Source organism: Scheffersomyces stipitis, chromosome 3 (assembly GCF_000209165.1).
Source record: "Scheffersomyces stipitis CBS 6054 chromosome 3, complete sequence".
In the NCBI taxonomy this organism is placed as follows: domain Eukaryota; kingdom Fungi; phylum Ascomycota; class Pichiomycetes; order Serinales; family Debaryomycetaceae; genus Scheffersomyces; species Scheffersomyces stipitis.
The window spans coordinates 1,042,490-1,064,463 of NC_009043.1; the positions used below are offsets into that span (position 1 = coordinate 1,042,490).

A 21,974-nucleotide genomic window follows, 5' to 3' on the forward strand; every position below is an offset into this window, starting at 1 on the left:
TTATAGCGTGGATCCTTCTTATGGTTATGGACTATTATTATTTTGATTTATGGAAGGGGGTCTCGCTTATTGTCGTTTGCCGTAGCAGGGCACGTCAAACGCGTCATAAACCAGAATGGTTACAATATCGAGAGTTGGGCAACGCCAACTGTCTGCCTTTGAGGCCACCTCAAACCACACTATAAATAAGGGCAGATGTACCCTCAATGCCCAAAAGATGAACACTCTACTTCTTAACTCAAACTAGCTTAAAGTTACTTCCAACTACATACACTCTTTCAATCACTCACCATGCAATACAAAGTCTTAGCTGTCTCCGCTGCCTTAGCTGCCTCTGCCTCTGCTGCTTCCACCATCACCCAGGTTGAAACCGTCACTGAACACCACACCACTGAGGTTACCATTACCTCTTGTGAAGAAGAAAAGTGTGTCACTACCGTCGCCACCTCTTCTTTAACTGTTCTCACTGAGACTGTCAATGGTGTTGAAACCATCTACACCACCGTCTGTCCTTTGACCGAGTCTTCTACTTCCGTTGAAGCTGAATCCACTCCAGTCTCCAACACTGTTGTCACTACCACCGTCAACGGTGTTGAAACTATCTACACCACTATCTGTCCTTTGACTGAAACCACCCCAGAAACTGTCGCTCCAGAGGCTTCTACTCCAGAGCTTACCACCAAGGTTGTCACCGAAACTGTCAGCGGTGTTGAAACTATCTACACTACTACCTGTCCAGTGTCTGAAGAAGCCTCTACTTCTCTTGAAGCTGTTGAAACTACACCAGCTGCTGCTCCAGCTGTTGAAACTACTCCAGCCGCCGCTCCAGCCGTTGAAACCACTCCAGCTGCTGCTGCTCCTGAAGTTGAAACCACCCCAGCCGCTGCTGCTCCTGAAGTTGAAACCACTCCAGCTGCTGTTGCTGCTTCTGAAGAAGTCACTTATGTTGACCTCACCACTACCCCTGTCGTCACTGCCTCCACCGGTGTTGACGAAACCCTCACTGAACAATACACCTTGACCTCTTACTACCAACCTGCCAACTCTACTGCTGCTGTTGCCACTTACGAAGGTAACGCTAACAAGTTGGTTGCTGGTGCTGCTGGTATCGCTGGTATTGCCGCCTTGTTGTTGTAAGCAGCTTCATTTGCATTTCTTCATGTTATATGAAATATCTGGGCCTTAGAGCTTAGTGAGCTAAACTGCGGACAATAGATTTTTTCGCAGCCATGCAACTCTGCAGCCTCTGCGCATTTTCAAAAGCAATATTCTGTACTTTATATAATTGGGTTTTCGGTAATATATTTAATTAGTAAAATTGGTGTAGACTTATTTGTAGCTTCTCCATGGCCACAATTATATACGGTATGCGTTCATACACCGTTGAAAAGATGTGTTAAACCTACTCTTTATATGTCGTGGTGAGCAAATTCTCACGTCATTAATTACTATTTTCATATTATTAAATGTCATTAATCTATTAGGCATTACTTAATATTTTCTATTCAGGCACTTTGAACCTCAACTGTTGTCCTTCCGAGTAGATGTAATTCAAAGTACTCTCGTACTCACCAGTAGCTGTGATCTCGATATACTTCTTGTATAGCAACAACGCAGTGTAGGCATCTTCAATTGAGTCGTGATTACCGGTCTGTACCTTCTCTTTCAATAGAACATAGGCAAGGAATTTCAAACTCAATTGTCTCTTGAAATCACTTTTGTAGTAGAAATCGGCTGTGTCCCTAATCTGATTTTGCGGTACTTGCAAGTTAATACCTCTGAAATCATTGTACAAGCCATGTCCTACAAACACAACACCTAAGTTCAAAAGTAACCACAACTTTCTGTAAACTGTCTGTAAAGTAACCAAGTTCTTTTCCGAGTTGATAGGGTCCAAGTCTCCAGGTTCGATACCTGAGAAGCTTGTGAGATAGTCGTAGATTTCACCAGTGTGTACAACGTAGTCATCGATAAATGCAACTCCTTGTTTCTCACCATTATCACCACGAAGAGCTGATAACCTTGCCAAAGAAAGAAACTTGGGCTTGATTAACTTTTTGTGGCCGTCGTATCTTACTTCGAGTTCTTCTGGTCTCAAATTCACGAATTCGGCGTCAATGGCAATAAGAGTGCCCAAACTTGGTGCTTCCTGTCTAGTTAACAACTCGTAATCCTTCTTGTGGGACTCCCTAATTGACCCAGCAAAGTGATCGCGATATATGATAGAATCGTTCAATCCCGGCAAATTGGCGAACGTCTCTATTTGGAACAAATCAAAAGGGATACCAGAAATAGAACTATCGTGGTATACCAAAATGACAGGCTTCTTCCATGGATACGAAAGGTTGAATACTTCCTCTTCTGGAATTTGCATGACCAAGAAATCATTGAACAAGAACCACCTTCCATCTATCTTGACATATGAAACCAAGTTATGTGTTCCCAATGAAAAATCAGATTGCTGACTGATTTCACAAACATAACCCAATAACTCATATCTAGTCGAGTCCTGATCAAATTGTGTGAGAACCGGCTTGAAAGCAATGGGTGCATCATTGTTGTTGTTCAAGGCGTAGAACTCTGGAACAAGCCACTTCTTGAATCCATTGATCAACTTGAATTCCTCGTTGGACAAGTTAACATTCAACGATAATAAAGGAGGCAATTTTGTGATAGAAGAACGCACTTCCAAAGTGTGTGGATATTGATGTTGGTGTTGTTGACATGGTATGGTCTTGAACTGGTTAATGGTGTACTCCAAGTAGGTTATCAAATTATGATTTCTTCTGGTCGTAGTAGGTGTTACCACTTGCTGCTGTGTGTTGATCTGTGGATTAAGTAATATACTCAACTTGTTCAATACGTTACTGGGAGGTGTAAGCAAATCTAAACTCAACTGCGATCCAAACTGCTTATCGTAAATAGGGCAAGATGGACCGGTTCCTCTAACTTCCATCACGTACAGCACTGTCATAAGGCTCGAAATAGAGGAGTCTCTGGCCTGGTTCATTAAATCCTTGTATACTTCAGCAATCAAGAATTTGTTGAAACCAATGATCAAATTACGCAAAGCCTGAGAATTCAACTTGGCTCCTTCGTCAAGATTAATCAAGTTCTCTGTCTGAGCAAGTCTATTCTCTTTAAACACCTGTGAAAAGTTGGACATATTCACATTTTTGTCCTTTGCCTTGTTCATCATGTCGAACAAATATCCCAATTCATTTAGAATCGAAGATCCTTGCGGATTCTTTTGAGTGATAATTGTTTCAAAATCATTGGGTAACCATTCGTTGGTCAAGTTTCGAACCATCAAGTTGTGGAAAGCTGGCTGAAACTTGTATAATTGAAGTAAGGGATTCACATAAGAATTATCAGCATCATTTTCAAGCCCGCAGTACAATCCATCAGTCCTGTTGTAGTAGCTGAAATCGAAATCTTTAACACCAAACTTGGAGTACTGAATCTGCAATCTCGAATAGCAATTGGGGATCTTCTTTCTACTATTTGCAGTTTGAGTGGAGCTTCCCGAAGAAGACGATAAAGGCACCTTGTACTGAAAGATTTCATTGTGATGTTCCTTGTTCAAATTCTGAAGTGCAAGACTAGCTACGTTCTCAGATGAATCGTTATTCATATCCAAATGCAAATCTGAACTGTTGGACATGGTTTTGGTCAAGGCATTGTTTCTTTCACTTATAAACTTAGGTACGTTGACTGTCGAATGGATGTTGCTTCTTTCCTTAAGAGACTGATATTTCTTTGCGGTGTTGGCTGGACCGTATTTGGACTTGTCGTATGGGAAAAAACCGACATGAGATTCACTTTCTACGAGTAGATCGTGGTCGATTGGGTCAGGCAATTTAGCCAACTCCTTGGTAAAGCTCAAGTCCGAGGCATAGTTAGAGAGTAACAAGTCCTTGTAGTAGGGCATACCAATTGTGGATAAAGGAACCAAATCATCCACACCAATATGCTCAGTTGCAGGAGGTATGATTACATCCGGTTGTTCAATGCTAGCAGGGAAATTGACAAAGTCTTTAGTTATAGTCGAACCAGAGTTGTTTAAGGTCCACAAGTGCATTGTCGCATAGCTATCGCTAAAGGCAAAGAAGTCACCATTCTCGCTGATTTCAAGATTCGTCATGAACGGAGCCTTGGACAATTGCAGGGGCTGGCGCGGTTGCGATGTAGGCATCAAATCTGCTTGGTACAAGAACACATTGGTTTGGTCATAGATGTCTACAAATTGAAGCTGGCCACTATTGGATGATATGAGCACAATGTTAGGTAACTTCGGGTGGAAACGGACACAGGAAGCACCTGCTGGGAACGGTATTGGGGCCACAGCACGCATCATTCTCACATCGTAGATGTTAACTAGGGGGTCTACCATGTAGTCATTATTGGAGTTTTGGGAGTTATGGTTGTAACGTCTCGGACGAATGGAATATCCACATGTCGCAATGTAGGAGCCTTGAACGTCCAAGTCTGAAAGTAAACCCGTATGGCCCTGGAACGACTTGATAGAGGAGTTGCTTACGGGATCAAAAAGTTCTAGAGCTCCATTAGCTTTACCCAACGTCAAGAATTTTGATGTCTGGTTCACTATCGATATGTTGCCGTCGTGGTTGAACGACATGAGGTGTGACGGCTTATTGAGATCAAACTTTAGAAGCGACAAATTGCTACCTACAACTATATCGTTCATAGTATTACAGTTGGTCGTGAGACTAGTTAAGTTCTTGAAAAGAACGGAATTTGCGTCAACAAACGAATCTGACAGCAAAGATAACTTGGCCAAACCTCTACGGTTGTTGAAGTTGATGCAATTGCTCAGAAGCAGCAAGATCCCATCCTTGTGGTCTAGATGCTGAAGTATGGGATTGTTGTTCAAAGACGACTTGAACTTTGTATATGGAAGAAACAGCAAACTCTGCTGATAGGGATTGACTCCATTTGAATTTGGACCTGGTGTAAATGATCTTGTGTACCCAAAACTGTCACCGCACCATATAAGATTCTGCACCGAGTCAAACTTGAGAGAAGTGATGGATGCTGGCTCATGGATATGGGGAGAGGGACCTTTCGGGGGCTGAGTGGTGGCCGCTATTCGGGAGATTTCGGTCCAGCCGTCCATTTCGTGAGAAGAGCCGAGAATGGGTTAGTTCAGGTGGAAACAGAATGGATCAGGGATGGCTCTGTATGGAAATGGCGGTATTGCAGAGTTTGTCGATTAATGAATTCTTCATACTGAAATGTTGGAGGTTGATATTGTTTTGGTTGACGTGCAGGATAATGTATCATGTAGTCGTGTGGGTGCAAAAGCGAAGAAGTAGAGATGGATATGGATGGGAATGGATGGTGGATGGTGGTTGCAATAAGGAACGGCAGAGTGGTGGGGGATTTGATATTGTTCGATATTGTTAGATATTGTTCGGTGGTATTGCATTTGCTTGGGAAATTGGAAATTGGCACAATTGCTAGGGTGGGTATGTAAATGCAATAGTAGTGGGTGAGTCCCAGAGGTCGTTGGAGAAGATAAAGAATGTAGGATTAACAAAAAGTTACTGCCAGTCTCAACGGTCAGTTTCGAACTCGAGCAGCTCCAAAGATTTCGTACCCTTTGAAACATTCCATATTGGCTGACTACGACGGCAGACTACGACGGCTGACTAGACACTTGTATGGCCAGCTTGGATTCGTGTTTTTCACGTGACGAGCCGCGTGAACATCCTTTTATCCCACGGTCACCCACCGGCATTCCATATGATCAGGCCTGCTCTCCTGATCACCGTGGGCTGGGCTAGCGTGGCAATGGCGACGGCCGGAGAATATACAAGTCTATTATTACCGTAGTCATCAGAGCAGAGGAAAAGAAAGCCGAGGAACGAATTGATGATCAGGTAGTGCAACTTACAATCGTGCACTTCCAGAAGCAAAGAGCTGGAGGGGCTCCTCCGTCGTGGTTATCGTGGTTACGGTGGTGGTTATGGCATTGGCTCCTTTTTGTTTGTTATGGGAGCTCTGTTTACCACTGTGGATATGCCTGTTTATAACTGACACGGTTTGGTCTATATGCTGTACTTTCTACTGTATACATCACCAGTCTAAGCTCATATTCATATCTCTATCTGGATTATCTGGATGACGCGGACCGTGTGTTCCATCCTGTATGGGCTCGGAGGCTCGATAAGGAATAGAATGTTTTGTGTTTGGTTACTCATAGTCACAACGCCTATAACACACAGTTTCATTTCATATATAAGCGTGGGTCCCCCATGAGTCGGCTGATATCGATTATTTTGTTTGCTTCTTCTTCTTCCTGTTTCTCTCCAGAATCACCTGGTTTTGGTTTACTCCACAAACCACCACTCGTCTGCCCTCCGTTTCTCTTATCGCACTCTTTTTTCGGGTACGCCATTAATTTGTTGCACCCAGATCTCAATATCACATTCTTCTTTCCCGCTACTCCACCACAAAATTGGCGAAAATGTTCAAGTCCAGCATTTCGTCCTACTTCGTTCCATCCTGGTTCAGAAAGCCTGCCGCCTCTTCCAAAGACACTGCCAGAGCCACCACCGGCCCAAAGAGCTTCACTATTCCCTCACCAGAAAACAGTAACCAATTAGTCAACATTTCTATGAAAGATACTGCCGAAACAGGCGACGCTGACTCCTTTGTCGACATCGAATACAGACACTTGACATACGCTGAAGCTGCTCTGTTGGCTAAGGACAAGAAACAGGCTCCATTGAAGTCAAACCCACCTCGCAAACTGAGATTGCCCATCAACCAGTACAACGTGTTGACCGAGGAAGACTTGGAAGCTGCCAACGACGCTTACGAACCCTTCAAGGAGGACACCAAGAGAAAGACCAGACAGAACCTCAAGAACAGAGACTTTGAACTCAAGAAAAAGAGAAAGGCTCTCAAGCACAAGAAGCTTGCCGACTTGAACTGAAGCCCTATTGACTTAGCGCGCTTTAATATTGTTTGTCTACTTGCTGTGAAAGCTGGCTTATATTATTGCTACTATTGATAAACCTTTCTTCATTTCCTTAATAAGTGCAATGTGATTTGCTTGTAATATTATTGTTGCGTTTACCGTTGGAGTTGGAGATAGTTCTTGGTGGTAGGCTGCATTGGGATCACTTCACTGTGTATCTCATCCTATAACCACGGAACGTGATCTTCAACTTACATCAATTACGACTGCAACATTTACAACGTGTCAAATTGCTACGCTGCCGGTCCCATATAACTAGTTACACAATATAACTAGTTATATTGTGTGCTTTTCTTGAGGTGTGCCACACATACACAATCCCATGCTGGTCCGCTGTCACTTAAACATGCAAAAATTCTATTCCTAATGCCGATATAATGATATATACACTTGATTGTCTTCTAGTCCTTCCTATTTATGTTTTTACTTCGTTTAATGTATAATACCAGCTTTCGACTTCAATAGCTCTATTATTGTTGTTGTTTTGAAACCCAACTGTTCCTCGTCACGGTCCTACGTTTGTATTGTTTTCTTGTTTTTAAGTTTGTATTCCTTATCAACAGGAATTTGTGGAGTGCATATCTGTTTACTTTCCGCTAATTTATTAATAGATAAGGACTCATATCAGCCGAGCTACAGGACAAAGTTGTTTGGCGAAAGTAACAATAGAGAGCCGAAGGACGTGTTCAGCATAGCCTACAGTTACTAGCATAGTGGAAGCAGAAATTGATCAACAAAATTTGAACAGTTGAGACGTGGTAGCTCGGTCCCACTAAAACGCGTAGGAATCACCAAGAATGTTGGCACCACAAGCAAGATATCTAGGGTCAGTAGTACAGGTGAAAATTGGCATGGCAAAAGGACTGTTGAGACGGATTTTCTTTCCTAGGTGACCCCACTCTCCTATCTCAAGATGTGTTGGCTTTTTGCTAAAAGGACTTGTGAAAGTTCTACCTCTATTGATCTTTATGGTTCTTGACTGAGGGTTGCCAACTTCAATAAAGAAAGGCTGAATGAATACCTGTCCGGTTTCTCCCTTACCGATATTGCAAGAATAGGATCCCAGATAGGAAACCGAAGAAACTACTTCAGGACTCCAGTCTAGATTGACCAGAACCATACCAGCCAAGTCCCAAACCCATGGAAAATCCAAAGTAGCGGTCTTTCCGAAAGTTGTCGAGATGGACCCTCCGAGAGATCCACCGTCGCCAAAGTTGCTATTGAGACACCCACTCAATGGAAGTCTGGGACCCAACACAGTGTCTGACTTTCCAGGCTTAAATTCGTACCATGTTGTCTTATCAGGTTTGAAGTCAGGAAAGAAAGCAAACATGTTACCTCCTGTTCTTTCCGCAGTGTTAAGCTTGTGCTTATTGACAACTAATGTTCCAGTGTCCTCGATCACAATAACGTTGTCTATATTATCAAAATACGATAAATCTGTGTCTTCGTCAAGCGAAGGAATCCTGATAATTTTGTTTGAGTCCAAGGCTTTTCTTGGGACCATCTTGAAATCCTTTAATTCAACTGGAAGGTCTGCTCTACATCGAGAGACTAGCAAAATCAAAGAGGTGTAAATGAAAAACTTCATGATTGACAAATAGCACACATGGAGAAAATTGAATAGAAATTCAATTCTTGAGAATAAAGGGTGCTTTAAAGTAGATTCAAGTTTCTCATTTATTACGCCAATTGTGCGATTAGTGGCTGCGAAAAACTTTGCAGAATATTTCGCAAAAAATAAGCAGAAAATTGTACCGTAATGAAGTACAAACATACAACTCTAATATTCATGTAACTTTTTAAAGAACCTAAAAATCTATAAACCGCTAAGTACAAAAGGATTATGCTAAAATTCACTCGCTAAATAATTGATCGTATTGTTGCTGTTCGTCAACCAATGGTACTTCACTCTTGTAGTCAAATACGACCTGCTTTCCAATAAGGAGATTCCAGTACGTTATCAACTTCGAAAGAGCAATCTCTGCCAAGTTGGCAGGCAATTCTTTGTAGCTCAACAATACAAACTTCAACGCGTCCCACACTTCGTTGGCAGCAATCTTGAATTCGTCACTGAAAGTTCTCTTACTGACATCGTACAACTTTTCAGATTCAACGTAGTACAATTTATTGCTTCCTTCGCTGGTTTTCTTTGGTTGAGGTGGCAATCTTTTCTTTGCTACTGTAGATTCTGAGCCCTTCGAGGAAGCAGAAGAATCCGGAGTAGAAAAAAAAGGGAAATCAAACCCACCCTTATTGCTATGCTTAGTTTCGTAATCACCTGGCTTAGCCAAGCCCTTTTTGACATCTTCAAGATGTTCTAAGTACATGCTCTTGAAATTGTTGATGGCTTCCACGGACTTGGACAATCTGTCGAAAGTGTTCAACAATGCAACTATTTCGATTCTTCTGAACTTCAAGATGTCGTGGTTCTTTGGATCTTCACTTTCAAACAATATCTTGAGAGCAGTCCCGTAACCAATGGTCTGGATCTTGCCCCACATTCTACATCTGTCACAACCTACGCAATCCATAATTGCTGAGATGTTCTTGAATCTAGCCCTAAACTCGTCTTTCAACTTGGGGTCCACAGAGGAGGGGTCAAACAAAGTTGAGGTGTTAAATAATGAGTTGGAAGCCAAAGCAGGAATGATATCGTTCAACAATAAATCGTCGTACTTTTCCTCAGGGTCAAGGACGTTGCTCTCTAACAAGTGCTTCTGTTGAGCAGGAGAGATATCATCATAGCCAGAGTGAATAAACTCTTTTAAAGGTAAGACCTCAGCCAATCTTACTAGGGACTGAGCTACCAATGCGTAGTTGAAGTAGATGTTGGCCAATCTGTCGTTGAATGAACCAACTCTGTTCATGAAAACTTGCAAGTTTGGATAAAATTCACCAGTCTCTGGCTCCAAATACTCGTTCGACAAATGAACTGCAATAGAAGCATGCAATCCACTTACAAGTCGATAGAACAAATTCTTTTCTATGCACTGCTCCTTCTCCTCTCCGATCATAGACATAGGATTGGTATTAGGGAAGCAGTTTTCTGAGTAGATGGCTTTCCAGACATCAAACGATTGGTTTCCACCATAACCAGTGAATCTCTCTGGGTTTTCTAAGAGATTTACGTAGACACATTGGTGATCATCATCTATGTGCGAGTAGTCCAAGTCTTCGCAGGTTTCTGGTTCTTCAGTTTCAAGAGCTCCATCTCGAGCAGTAGAACCAACACGTTCAATTTTACCCAACTTAGAGGGGTTGAGGTTTTCGTTCTTGACCTTAGTCCAGTTGTACTGTTCAGGGGACAAGATCTCCACGGCGCAGTTTTCCGTGGCACAGAAGTGTTGCGCGTTCCAGAACTTACACTGCTTGTCCAAGTTGACCTTGAAGTAACGGAAGTAGGACGTCTTGATGAGGTCTCTCATGGAAGGTCTGATTGCCTTGTTGACATCGTCTATGTATGAGAAGGTAGTGTTACAAGTAGGGGTAATGATCTGCGAACAGAAATCGGGAGAGTCAAACGGACTGAATTTGAACTGGGGCAACGATTGTGAGGACAGAGCCAGCACAGACAACACAAGCACCTGCACTAGGAGGACAAAGTAGGAGAAGTTCATACTTTAGTGCTAGTTGAAAGTATTAATGTGTAGATTTGATATGGAGGTCAGTATGAAATGTTATCTATGGTGTTCTAAAGTGGTTAGAATATAATTCCAGACTGCGGGTAAAATTTCAATCAAAAGTAATTCTTCAACAACAGAAATAGGAAGTATGGAAAATGTCGAAAAGATATGAACAGTTACGACAGTCTATAAAAAACGAAATGAACAAGTATTTATGACAACAGAACGGTACTAGCTGAAACCGGAGTTACTGACTAATGAAAAAATGGATTTGGTTTGTATCCTACAAAAGAAATATAGATGCCGGCCCACCAGCTGGCTCTGTGCACCTCCTTCCTACAAATGGAAACTTTGATAACTGATAGTGTATGCAATTTCATGTTTTCAAGAGCTGAAAGAGTAAATGATAAGATAAGATGGAAGACTTTAGACTGCTGAGTATTCGTCGTACTCACAGTCTGCTGCTCTTCTTACGTTTGTTCTGGTTCATGGCTTCTACTATTACAGTTGTGAAAAGTGTCTGATTCTGTCTAGTTAATAATATTATGCGGTCTACGTACCGAAATTTTCAGACTCAGTTTTGCTGAAGCATACAATACAAAATGGGGAGTAAACTGAGCAATTTGAAAACGTACAAGATTCATCTTGGAACTTCGGAAAGCGGATCCTAGCGTTTTTGACACGTATACCCGTTGTCAGGTTCCAATTGGTGCCCGCTCCGTCTAGAACCTAATGGAACAGTATCGAATCATTGTCTGTCTGCCCGTACGCATGTGCAGGCCTTCGTCCACGTCAGACTATCGTGTTACTTTTTGCGCCTCTAAACCGTATTTGCACCCATTTCACTAACCCCGTTAACTATGGAGGCAAAATCCATACACTTCAATGGCTTACAAATGAAAGCCAATGATCCACCAGTACATGTATGATCCATGTACCAATCTGTATAATCTCCGCAGACAACGTGTCATTTTCTCGGAATGCCAGGCTGCTCATTATCAACTGATTGTCTACCAGTTAGAAGTGCTTTTATGTCTATTCTATGCTACTATACAATTGTCTATTATGTACACTAATCAAACTTGATCTTTTTGGCAGTCTTCGTCATGTCCACGTCCTTGAAGAAGGCACCGTAAGCGGAATGAGCCTTCTTTTTGGTGTGACCTCCGAATTTTAATAATTCATCTGGAACTGGCTGGTTGGCACCTCTCAAAATATTCATCAAGGCACCACTCAAATGCTTTTCATGTTCGGTGAAAAGAGTATGGGCAGTACCAGTTTGACCAGCTCTACCGGTTCTACCGATTCTATGAACGTAGTCTTCTACAGTCAAGGGGAAGGTCAAGTTGATGACCACCTTGACGTTGGGAATATCCAAACCTCTGGCTGCAACATCCGTGGCCAACAACAAACTCGACTCACCCTTCTTGAAAGAGTTCAATGCATTGGTTCTCTGCTGCTGCGACAAGTCTCCGTGAATTGCAGCAACGTTGTAGGAGTTTCTTCTCAACAACCCTTCGATTCTCGTAGCTTCCTTCTTGTATAATGCAAAAATCAACACCTTGTCATTCTTCTTGGATCCAGACTGATATTGTCTCAATAAGCCCAACAACTTTTTCTCTTTGTCAAAAGGTTCGATGACTTCAACGATTTGGGTGATTCTCTTGTTGGCAGCCAACTCATCTCTGTCACCAATGCTGACCTTGACAGGTTGATTCATGAACGTAGATGCCAACTTTCTGACTTCTTGTGGCCAGGTAGCAGTGAACATCAATGTCTGTCTGTTTTCCTTCTTGGTTCCACCAATGATAGCCTTGATGGCATCTTCGAATCCGGTTTCCAACATTCTATCAGCTTCATCCAAAACCAAGTAATCTACAGTGCCCAAGTTGACGGCACCATCTTCGATCAAATCCAATAATCTACCTGGAGTAGCAACGACGACGTTGGCATTCTTTAAGTTCTTGACTTGGTCATGCTTGGGAACACCACCATAAACACAAACACACTTGACATTAGTGTTACTGGTCAAATCGACTAAGTTGTCGTAGATTTGCGAGGCCAATTCTCTGGTTGGAGAAATACACAACACACTCAAGCCAGACTTACCTAAAGTCAAAATGTTGTTGATGGCTGGAACACCGAAGGCAAAGGTTTTACCAGACCCGGTTTCAGCTACACCAATGACATCTTTTCCACTCAACAAGTATGGCCATGCGACAGACTGGATTGGGGTTGGCGTGGGAAACTTGTTCACTACTGCGCTGATCTTGGAGTTCAACTGTATCTGGTCAAATGACAACAATGGTCTCAAGTTCAAACTGTGAGGATCTTCAATAGTGACTTCATTGGTAGCTAAGAAGCTATCGATTTCAGATTGTGGTAAGTTAGTGAGCGATTCAGACTGAGTGTAGCCTTGAGAAGATTGGGCAGAGCCAGAGATGGTGGCGGTGTGCTCGTACTTCTTCTTTTCTTTCTTTTCTTTCTTGTCTTTCTTTTCCTTCTTGTCTTCCTTTTCTTCCTTTTCTTCCTTGTTCACTTTCTTTTCCTTCTTCTCTTTCTTCTCTTTCTTCTCTTTCTTCTCCTTTTTTTCCTTCTTCTCCTTCTTTTCCTTCTTTTCTTTCTTGTCCTTCTTTTCAGACTTGCTTACTTTCACCTTCTTTTCAGGTACGTCAGCAGGGCCGTCTTCCTGTCTTCTCTTTTTGTTCTTATGTTCCTCAACCATTTTAGTGATGATTGCAATAGGTGGTGTAATAAAGATCTCTGAATTTTTCACTAATATTTTATATTTCTGATGAGCCGCACAATGAGCTGCAAGGTGCGAAAAAGAGTTGATACTGAAAATTGAGTCTATGCAGAATATATTTAGGGTGTTTAAGAGTAGACACCGTAAGACCCACCAGAGGTAGTCCGTAGCAGCATCCAGTGGCCCCGGAAGTACTACAAATCGAAACCAACAGTTATTATGAATACATATTCTGCTCGAAAACTCTTATTTAGCCATTGACCAATTAAAAACGAATAAGCTACCTGGTTGAGCACAACGGATATATAAGGCTGCGAAATAGCTATTTAAGCTGTAGCACCATTGACAAGAAGTGTTACCAGCAGAGCCCACATATTCAGCCAGAGACCTGACCATACAATCAATATAGACATATGTATAGAACAATCAACACAAACACTTTCATAGCTGCCATAGAAAGTACTAACAAGTGGCTCTACCACAAACTACACTAAGAAGAAGTACCCCAGACGTTCCTCAATATACGCGTACACTTCATTCTCGGTACATCCCATCCCAATTTTTGACCACGTACTATTTCGCATTCGCACCGAATCGAGTTGATTTCGAGCCATAAAATTTCAACAACTATTTCCAAACAGTGCCATTCAATCACCACTGTTCTTTCCGTAATTGTCTCGATTCATTTCTCAATTCTGTGAAAACTCTCTGACATGTCCAGCAAGAGAAGAGCATACCCACAGCCGCTGTACACCAACGGCCCCGGCTCTCAGCTCGGAACTCCTCCTGTAGCCGGAGGATTCCAACAGCCAAACTATGGTGTGGACCAGTTGAACCAACAGTTCCAGGGCATGAATGTAGACCCCAACCAGGCAGCCGTAGCAGGAGCTCCACAGGCTGCTGCTGGGAGCCCATACGGCTATAACCAGTACCAGCAGCCTGGTGCTAATGCAAATGCTGCTGTAGGAGGTACGGGTGCTGCAATTGGTAACACTAACAGCAACAACAATAATATCAACCCAGGTGCCAATTCTCCATATGACGCGTACTCGCAAACACAACAGCACCAATCTCGTGCTGGCAATGCTGCTGGTGCCTCGTCGTACTACCTTCAACAGGGCAACATTAATGCGGCGCTACCATTGAATCAACTCTATACGACAGATTTGTCTCGTGAGTTGCCTCCTCCCATTTCTGACTTGTCGTTGCCTCCTCCACCAATCGTCTTACCAGCTGGAACAACTTTGATTCCAAACTCAGAAACCGCCAATGCACAACCAGAATACTTCCGGTCGACGTTGAATGTTATCCCCACCAACTCGTCGCTCTTGAAAAAGTCGAAGTTGCCCTTGGCTCTCGTAGTGAAGCCGTACAACGCTTTGAAAGTTGAGCAGGAAGACGTTCCCGTGACCTCAGACACAACAATCTCTAGATGTCGCCGTTGTCGTGGGTATATCAACCCGTTTGTGACATTGGCTGAAAACGGTAGAAGATGGAGATGTAACTTTTGTAATTTGTTGAACGATATTCCTTCGCTGTTTGAATACGACGAGATCAGCGGCACCGTTAAGAATAAGTTCGACAGAGTCGAGTTGAACAATGCCGTCGTTGAGTTCATTGCTCCCAAAGAATACATGGCCAGAGCTCCTCAACCGATCGTTTACACCTTTATCATCGATGTTTCTATCAACGCTGTTCAGTCGGGTTTAACGGGAACCATCACCAGAACTATCTTGGAGTCGTTGGACAGAATTCCTAACAAAACCAAGACAGCTAGAGTGGCTTTCATCGGAGTTGACTCCAACTTGCACTACTTCAGATTCAATGAAGGCTTGGACGGCACTGAGGTGTTGATTGTTTCCGACATCGACGAGCCCTTCTTGCCCTCACCAGACGGGTTGTTGGTCAATTTGGACGAAAACAGACAGGCAGTTGAAAAGCTATTGATTGATTTCCCAAGCTACTTTGAAGACACCGCCAACCAGGGCTTTGCCTTGGGCCCTGCCTTGAAGTCGGGTCACAAAATGATCAGCCATATTGGAGGTAAATTGGTCTGTTTCTCGGCTACTTTACCAAATATTGGTGAAGGTAAGTTGAGCGTTAGAGACGAAGCCAGCGTTTCAGGCAAGCCCAAAGAAGCAAAGACTTTGTTATCTTCGGCAGACAGCTTCTACAAGTCGTTTGCTGTTAACTGTAACTCGTCGCAGATCTCTGTGGATTTGTTCTTGACCTCTTCTTCCTACCAGGATGTAGCCACATTATCGAACTTGCCTCGTTTCACAGCCGGTCAATCACACTTCTATCCTGCGTGGACCAGTGCCAAGAACGAGGATGTCACCAAACTTTCAAAGGAAGTCAGCGACCATTTGTCCCAAGACATAGCATTGGAAGCTGTGTTGAGAGTCAGAGGATCTACTGGTATCAGAATGTCGTCATTCTACGGTAACTTTTTCAACAGATCGTCGGACTTGTGTTCATTCCCAACATTCCCAAGAGATCAGTCGTATGTCATTGAAATGTCCATCGAAGAAAACATCAATAAACCTGTGGTGTACTTCCAGGCCGCAGTCTTGCACTCGACTTCTTTCGGTGAAAGAAGAATCAGAGTCATGAACTTGGCTATCCCCACGTCGTCCAAGTTGAACGACATCTATGCTTCTGCTGACCAGTTGGCTATTACCAATATCTTTACACACAAAGCCATCGAAACTGCATTATCATCCTCTTTACCAGACGCCAGAGACTTCTTGGTCAACAAAGTGGTGGATATCTTGAACGTCTACAAGAAGGAGTTGGTAGCTGGTAACGTTTCCGGTGCTTCTCCTTTGCAGTTGTCCACAAACTTGAGAATGTTGCCCATCTTGCTCTTCTCTTTGACCAAGCACTTGGGTTTCAGAGCAGACAGAGTTCCTTCTGACCATAGGGCTGCTGCATTGAACAACTTGGGCTCCTTGCCAATCCCATATTTGGTTAAGTACATTTACCCAACTGTATACGCTTTGCATACCATGCCTGATGAGTGCGGCTTGCCAGAAAAGTTGATCCAAGTCAACGAAGAAACTGGCGAAGAAGAGGAAGTCATCTCAACCAACATCATGTTGCCCGAACCTATAAACGACTCCAAGTCGTCATGGGAAAACTACGGTTTGTACTTGATTGACAACTCGAGTGAATTGTTCTTGTGGGTATCCGGTAACGTTGTGCCTGGTTTAGTACAAGACTTGTTTGGAACAGACAACTTGTATGCTATTCCAACAGGTAAGACTGAATTGCCTGAATTCAGTGATGAGGAGTCCGAATTTAACTTCAGAGTTCGTCAAATCATTGGCAAAATTAGAGAAAACAACGACTCCATTGTCTGGAAGAACTTGTATGTCGTTGTTGGTGGATCCTCCAACGAACCAATCGAGATTTCCCAGCAACGTGACTTGATGGCTTTGAGAATGTGGGCCTACAGCTGCTTGGTTGAAGATAAGACCGGCAGCGAACCATCATACAGAGACTTCTTGACCAACTTAAAAACCAAGGTTTCCCAGTAGATGATAAAAGGACATTGATTTTGTTGTCTGCCATGTCCATCACGTAAATTTATTTCTACATTATATAAATTCATTAATGTATTGTTTATTGCAATTGTCTTTTGGTTAAATCACTCTATCTAGCACCCTTGATGAGATCAATAGCATCAAGAAGAAAGTCTCTTTCATTGTCGTTCTTGAACGTTTCTTCAATGGATTTTCTAATACCTTCGTAGTATATCTTGAGGTTCTTGGCTATGGGACCTCCTCTTGCCATTGTAGCAGCGATGTTCTTCTTAAACTTGAACGACAATCTTGACCAGTAGAGCTCAGACAACTTATTTACTTCATAGCTATGAAGTATGATACTCAAGAGGCTCTCGTTAGGAGAGAGATTGTTGTGGAGTCCGATATTCCTGGATACTTCCCATTCCGATAAAATGGACGTCAACTTTTCGAAATATTCAGATGACTCTTCTTTAATTTCCGTGACAATAGCTGTGAAATTTCTTGGAGATTGCAAAGATCGTGACAATTGTGTTAGGGACTGTTGAACCTGTTTGTTGATAGCAGACTTGTCTATCACCAGGAAGAATTCCTTTTCATTTAATATATTCAAGGCTATCAAGTTGTTCTTTAAAGTATTATTTTTCGATGTGAAAGCTGTATGGTGGTTGAACTCGTTTGTTATCACCAGAACACATTGAGTCTGTAGATTTGTCTTCTTCGTGATTTCAAGTGGACGGTAATCTCTGATGAACTTGATTGAGAGTACCGAGGCATCCGTCACGTTAGTAGAGTTCTGATCATATAGTTCTGAAATCTGGACATGTAATTTACTTAATCTAATGAGATCCTTGTAGTCGTTAGAAGAAGAACTGGAGACCTCTTTGTCCAACTCTTCTATCTGCTGAATCAAGAAGATAAAGAAAGAAGCTCCTCTTAACAAGTCCAACGTCAAATGGATCTTTCTGAGTGCATTATTTAATCTCAATGCATCTTCATACGGTCTTATTATTTCAGATTTTATTCTATCAAACGAGTGGTTGACTCTCTCTACTGCTGGATTGATTCTTTGGCGGAGTATATCTTCTGAGTCTTCAATCTTGGTGAAGTTGGCTACAAGTGTCTCATAATTGTTCGCAGAAATGGTACTCATTCGTTTGTTGCACTCGTCAATGTCAAACTTGAGCTTCTTGATAGGAGTCAAAAGATCCAATTCAGGACCGTCACTACCATTGGTCGCTAGAAGCAAATCATTGGCAAACTGAGTCAGTTGGAAATCTGGCTCTAGAAAGGCCTCGAAGTCTTCCAATTCGTTTTTGACTTCTACTGTTGTCATTCCAAACAATAACAGTTAATTGTATAGTGATAAATGAAAGTTATTGTCTTTATTTGTTACTACTAACAATGTTTCGCTGAATGAGATTCGTGTTCATTGATTTGTGTTCTTGATTTTGTATGCGCACTATGAATACAATAATACTTAGTACTTAAAAATCACATACTAACTCAACAAACTTGACTACACTTGTTTAGCTCACACAATTGGCCAATTGCCAATATGTACGACTAAATAAACTACAATTACTTCTAGGGAAGTTTTCATTGACGAAATTACTTCTCATTTGCTTTAATTATCGTAGATGATGCATTTTTTGAATAGTCTATCAGTATACTCTTTAAGACAGACGTGAAGATTTCATATTAACGTAGTTACAAACGCAAATAAAGAAACGGAAACTAAGTAAAAGAATTTCCGCATAACCTTCAGGCCTGAGATACTTTCTAAAGAACTCAAATTCATTCATTGTCGTTAGTTTATTCCGTTCTATACTTTGGCTTTGCTGGTGCAACTTCCTTCTTCTTGTGCTTCTTGCCTCCTCTCTTGTGGAACATCTTCTTCTTCAACTTGGCCATCTTCTCCTTTTCGATTTTCTTGTACGTCTTGGCTCTTTCCAACTTTCTTTCTCTACATGCTATTTTGTTTTCTCTCTTCTTCTTGCCAGGACGTCTGTTCAACTTCTTCTTGAGGAGCTCGTTCTCTATTTTCAGATTATACTTCTTCAAGTCTATGCATTTCCAGGGCTGAAGATCTATCACAACGTTGGCCTGCTCATATATGTCTTCTGCCGTTATGGCAGCTGCTATGAATTGTGTTTTTTGTTCTTCTGAAAATCGAGCAAAATAGTACGATTCTGGTCTTTCGTTTACTATTACTTCTTCATAGTCTTCCTTCAAAGAAACTTTCATCACCTGTGGTCTCGCCACATTATCTTTCACGTCCTGTCCCTCTTTATTCTTGATATCTTCCCTTTCATCGGAAGCAACACTAGCAAATAGAGGAAAGTCAAACTCTTCGTTTTCAGATGCTACATTCTCTTCAAGTTCTTCAACCTTTTCGTCGGGTATTATTTCAATATCGTTCGTATCTTTATCCACTTCAACAAACTCAAACTCCAAGTTGGGCATGTAGCTTAAAGGGTTTGAATCTCCATCATCTGAACTGGAAATTTCCTCATCATCATATAACGACTTCCTCGTTATCCTATAGGGATTTGTTAGTCAAATCTGAATATGGAATAAGATATTCTATCTTTACATACTTCTTAGTTGACATTGTCGGTATTCTATAATGGTCTACTAAGAGAATTCATAAACTTGAATCTATGAACTTTTCATTACTTCTCATTTTTCGCAATGAGCACAAACTAAAATTCCTTCACTAAAATTATACTACATAATTAGTTTTTTTTCTGTATAATATTACATGATCATTATTTCATTACAGATTAAATAGAACAAGTATGATACATAATTCAAGTAGAGAAAACACTGTCGTATTGTGTTCAGATCACCATAATGGTCTTGAATGCGATCCAATGGTTCTAATGGTGTCCTTTCTATAGCCTAGATGAGGTGGAATGAACTTGGAGATGTTTTTGGTATCCACTACTACGTCCATTTCGTTCTCTTTGACAACACAGTGCTTATACCTACTGACTTCATCAAAAGGACGCAAAGATTCTAAGACAACCTCCGTAGAACATTGTTTGAAATTCTTCCAAACAAGCTCATGAGTTGTAGGGTATTCTTCTTCAACTAACTTGGAAATATCTTCGAATTTTACAAAATGTACTAGCAAGTTTTGGAATTGCTTATGTCCTTCGGTTCTCGACTTCGCACAAGGGTGGACATCGAGGCTGGGATCAATTCCAATAATCTCGTAAAATAATCTCCACAATTTGGATTTGTCAGTTGCTGTAGCTTCTACTCTAGAATTGTTGCTGATTTTGGAATTCCACTTGGAAATAGGTGCACCCATAAGTAGAGAAATCTGAAGATCTGTCACATACTGAACGGAATTAATGTTAAAAATGTACAAAGGCAAATACTTCTTCGAGTCCTCAATGGTCGAATCTACGTTGAATTTGGCTCTTCTTAATCCAACAGGATAATTCTCAATCGTGATTTGTCTCATCAATTCTACTCGTTGAACTTGCAAGATCTTTGACTTCTCTTCAGCTTCTTTGGCCAACCTTACTCGTTCCTTCTCTTGCAATTCTGCCAATTTCTTTTCTTCTTCGATTCTCTTTTCTTCTTCTTCCTTCCTTTGACGTTCTTTCTCTTTCTCTTGTTTCAAGAACATGTCTCTTCTGGCTCTCTTCTTGGCTTCTACTTTTTCTTGCCAGATTTTCGTTTCTAATTCCTTCTTTGCCTTCAATTCCTCCTGTGCTTTTGTTAATGGAGTTGGGGAGGGAGATGCTGTCATATGCATAGCTCTAACCTTGTGCTTTTCTGGAGGAGGCGTTGATGATTGTTCTCTAGTAGTAACGCGTTCAAGAGGTTCTGGTGAACTTTCCTTGAAAACGCTGCTTGGTTGAATCTTGACCTTTGATTCCAGCTTCGATTTCTTCAACTTCTTGGATTGCTGTTCTCTGTCCGATGGATGCTTTCTTTTTCTCTCGTCATTGGACTTGACACGCGTAGCCTTGGACTCTCGTTCGAATGAATCATCTTCTTCGCTTTCAGAGATATTAGGAGAAGCAGCAGTAGAAGTTACTGCTGAATACACCAATGAATGTGTTGGTGATGCTGCTCTCGAAACTGCCGTGGAAGTAACATTAGAATTAACTTCTCCTCTATTGGATTTATTCATATATTCTTCAATGAGTTTGATTTCCTTTGGGTCAAAGTGAGCTGATCTCTGTGCAATTTGTAATGCATTCAACTTATCCTGCTTACGTCTCTTAAAGGGGTCAGCATCTTTTGATAACAAATTCTCAACTACGTCATAATGACCTCTTCCAACTGATGCTAATAAAGCCGTAATACCACATCCACCTTCAGTATCAATGTTATATGGCGTAGGATTCAATCCAAGTATAATGTCAACTAATTCAGCATGGCCGTTTCTAGCAGCTAGTATTAAAATATCAGGCTTAGCACTAAGGCTATTACCCGAAACGAAGTAGTTGGCTGTGACTTCTTTGGACCCTTCAGCAGCATACTTATAAATACCTTTCTTTTTGATAAGCTCGCCAAAGTAATTGTCGTTTGGATCGTCTACAATAGGATCAGGTGTAGGAGAAGAAGCTTTGATTATTTCAACTTTAGTAGCCAACTTGAACTTGGCACTCGCTTCCTCCAAGAGCTTGATAATATCACTATAAGCGCCTTCGCCTGAATGTTCATTTTGGATCTTTGTCAAAGCGCTGAAACCATCGATGTTGTAGATACTAGGGTCAGCACCATTATCAAGCAAAAGTTTGACTACATCAAAATGTTTATTCTCAGCAGCATCGATTAAAGGGGTCTCCATATCTCCAGCGGCATCAGCTTTGGCATTGACATTGGCACCTTTCTCTATCAAATATTGAACAACGTCAGTGTGTCCCTCTAAAGCAGCTTCGTGTAAACAGGTAAAACCACAGAAATCTTTTTCGTTTGCACTTGCACCCCGTTGAATGTAATTTCTGACTTCTTCAAGATTTCCCTTCTTACAAGAACGTTGAAGTAAGGTACGTCCTCCAGAATCTCTCTTGATCTTGTATGGTTTTAAATCCCGTTTCTTATGG

At 41.7% G+C, this 21,974-nt stretch overlaps 8 protein-coding genes across 8 annotated transcripts; 3 read left to right on the forward strand and 5 right to left on the reverse strand. All coding sequences in view use genetic code 12, as the record gives it.

The window, feature by feature from the left end:
• The first annotated feature begins 247 nt into the window (after positions 1–247).
• On the forward strand, positions 248–1,314 carry CCW12 (cell wall protein). The gene has a single exon (XM_001383451.1). The coding sequence runs from the start codon at positions 292–294 to the stop codon at positions 1,135–1,137; it is 846 nt and encodes a 281-aa protein (XP_001383488.1). The 5' UTR covers positions 248–291; the 3' UTR covers positions 1,138–1,314.
• Positions 1,315–1,443: 129 nt separating this feature from the next.
• On the reverse strand, positions 1,444–5,192 carry PICST_88597 (predicted protein). The gene is made up of 3 exons (XM_001383789.1): positions 3,655–5,192; positions 3,537–3,606; positions 1,444–3,500 (listed from the first exon to the last, which is right to left on the reverse strand). The coding sequence occupies exons 1-3, from the start codon at positions 5,135–5,137 to the stop codon at positions 1,502–1,504; spliced, it is 3,552 nt and encodes a 1,183-aa protein (XP_001383826.2). The 5' UTR covers positions 5,138–5,192; the 3' UTR covers positions 1,444–1,501.
• A 1,298-nt stretch (positions 5,193–6,490) lies between these two features.
• Positions 6,491–7,461, forward strand: PICST_67336 (predicted protein; the record flags this gene model as incomplete). Its single annotated transcript, XM_001383452.1, has 1 exon — positions 6,491–7,461. One exon carries the CDS (start codon positions 6,491–6,493, stop codon positions 6,959–6,961), a length of 471 nt encoding a protein of 156 aa, XP_001383489.2. The 3' UTR covers positions 6,962–7,461.
• A 317-nt stretch (positions 7,462–7,778) lies between these two features.
• Positions 7,779–8,597, reverse strand: PICST_30831 (predicted protein; the record flags this gene model as incomplete). Its single annotated transcript, XM_001383790.1, has 1 exon — positions 7,779–8,597. The coding sequence occupies one exon, from the start codon at positions 8,595–8,597 to the stop codon at positions 7,779–7,781; it is 819 nt and encodes a 272-aa protein (XP_001383827.2).
• Positions 8,598–8,787: 190 nt separating this feature from the next.
• On the reverse strand, positions 8,788–10,867 carry ERO1 (protein required for protein disulfide bond formation in the ER). The gene has a single exon (XM_001383791.1). The coding sequence runs from the start codon at positions 10,624–10,626 to the stop codon at positions 8,863–8,865; it is 1,764 nt and encodes a 587-aa protein (XP_001383828.2). The 5' UTR covers positions 10,627–10,867; the 3' UTR covers positions 8,788–8,862.
• Positions 10,868–11,704: 837 nt separating this feature from the next.
• Positions 11,705–13,366, reverse strand: DBP3 (ATP-dependent RNA helicase CA3 of the DEAD/DEAH box family; the record flags this gene model as incomplete). The annotated part of the gene is made up of 2 exons (XM_001383792.1): positions 11,705–13,099; positions 13,172–13,366. 2 exons carry the CDS (start codon positions 13,355–13,357, stop codon positions 11,705–11,707), a joined length of 1,581 nt encoding a protein of 526 aa, XP_001383829.1.
• Positions 13,367–14,013: 647 nt separating this feature from the next.
• Positions 14,014–17,112, forward strand: SEC24 (SED5-binding protein 2 (SEC24-related protein 2) component of COPII coat of ER- Golgi vesicles). The gene is made up of 2 exons (XM_001383453.1): positions 14,014–14,340; positions 14,443–17,112. The coding sequence occupies exons 1-2, from the start codon at positions 14,092–14,094 to the stop codon at positions 16,915–16,917; spliced, it is 2,724 nt and encodes a 907-aa protein (XP_001383490.2). The 5' UTR covers positions 14,014–14,091; the 3' UTR covers positions 16,918–17,112.
• Positions 17,113–18,717: 1,605 nt separating this feature from the next.
• Positions 18,718–19,516, reverse strand: PICST_30836 (predicted protein; the record flags this gene model as incomplete). The annotated part of the gene is made up of 2 exons (XM_001383793.1): positions 18,718–19,444; positions 19,503–19,516. 2 exons carry the CDS (start codon positions 19,514–19,516, stop codon positions 18,718–18,720), a joined length of 741 nt encoding a protein of 246 aa, XP_001383830.2.
• Between the last annotated feature and the right edge of the window lie 2,458 nt (positions 19,517–21,974).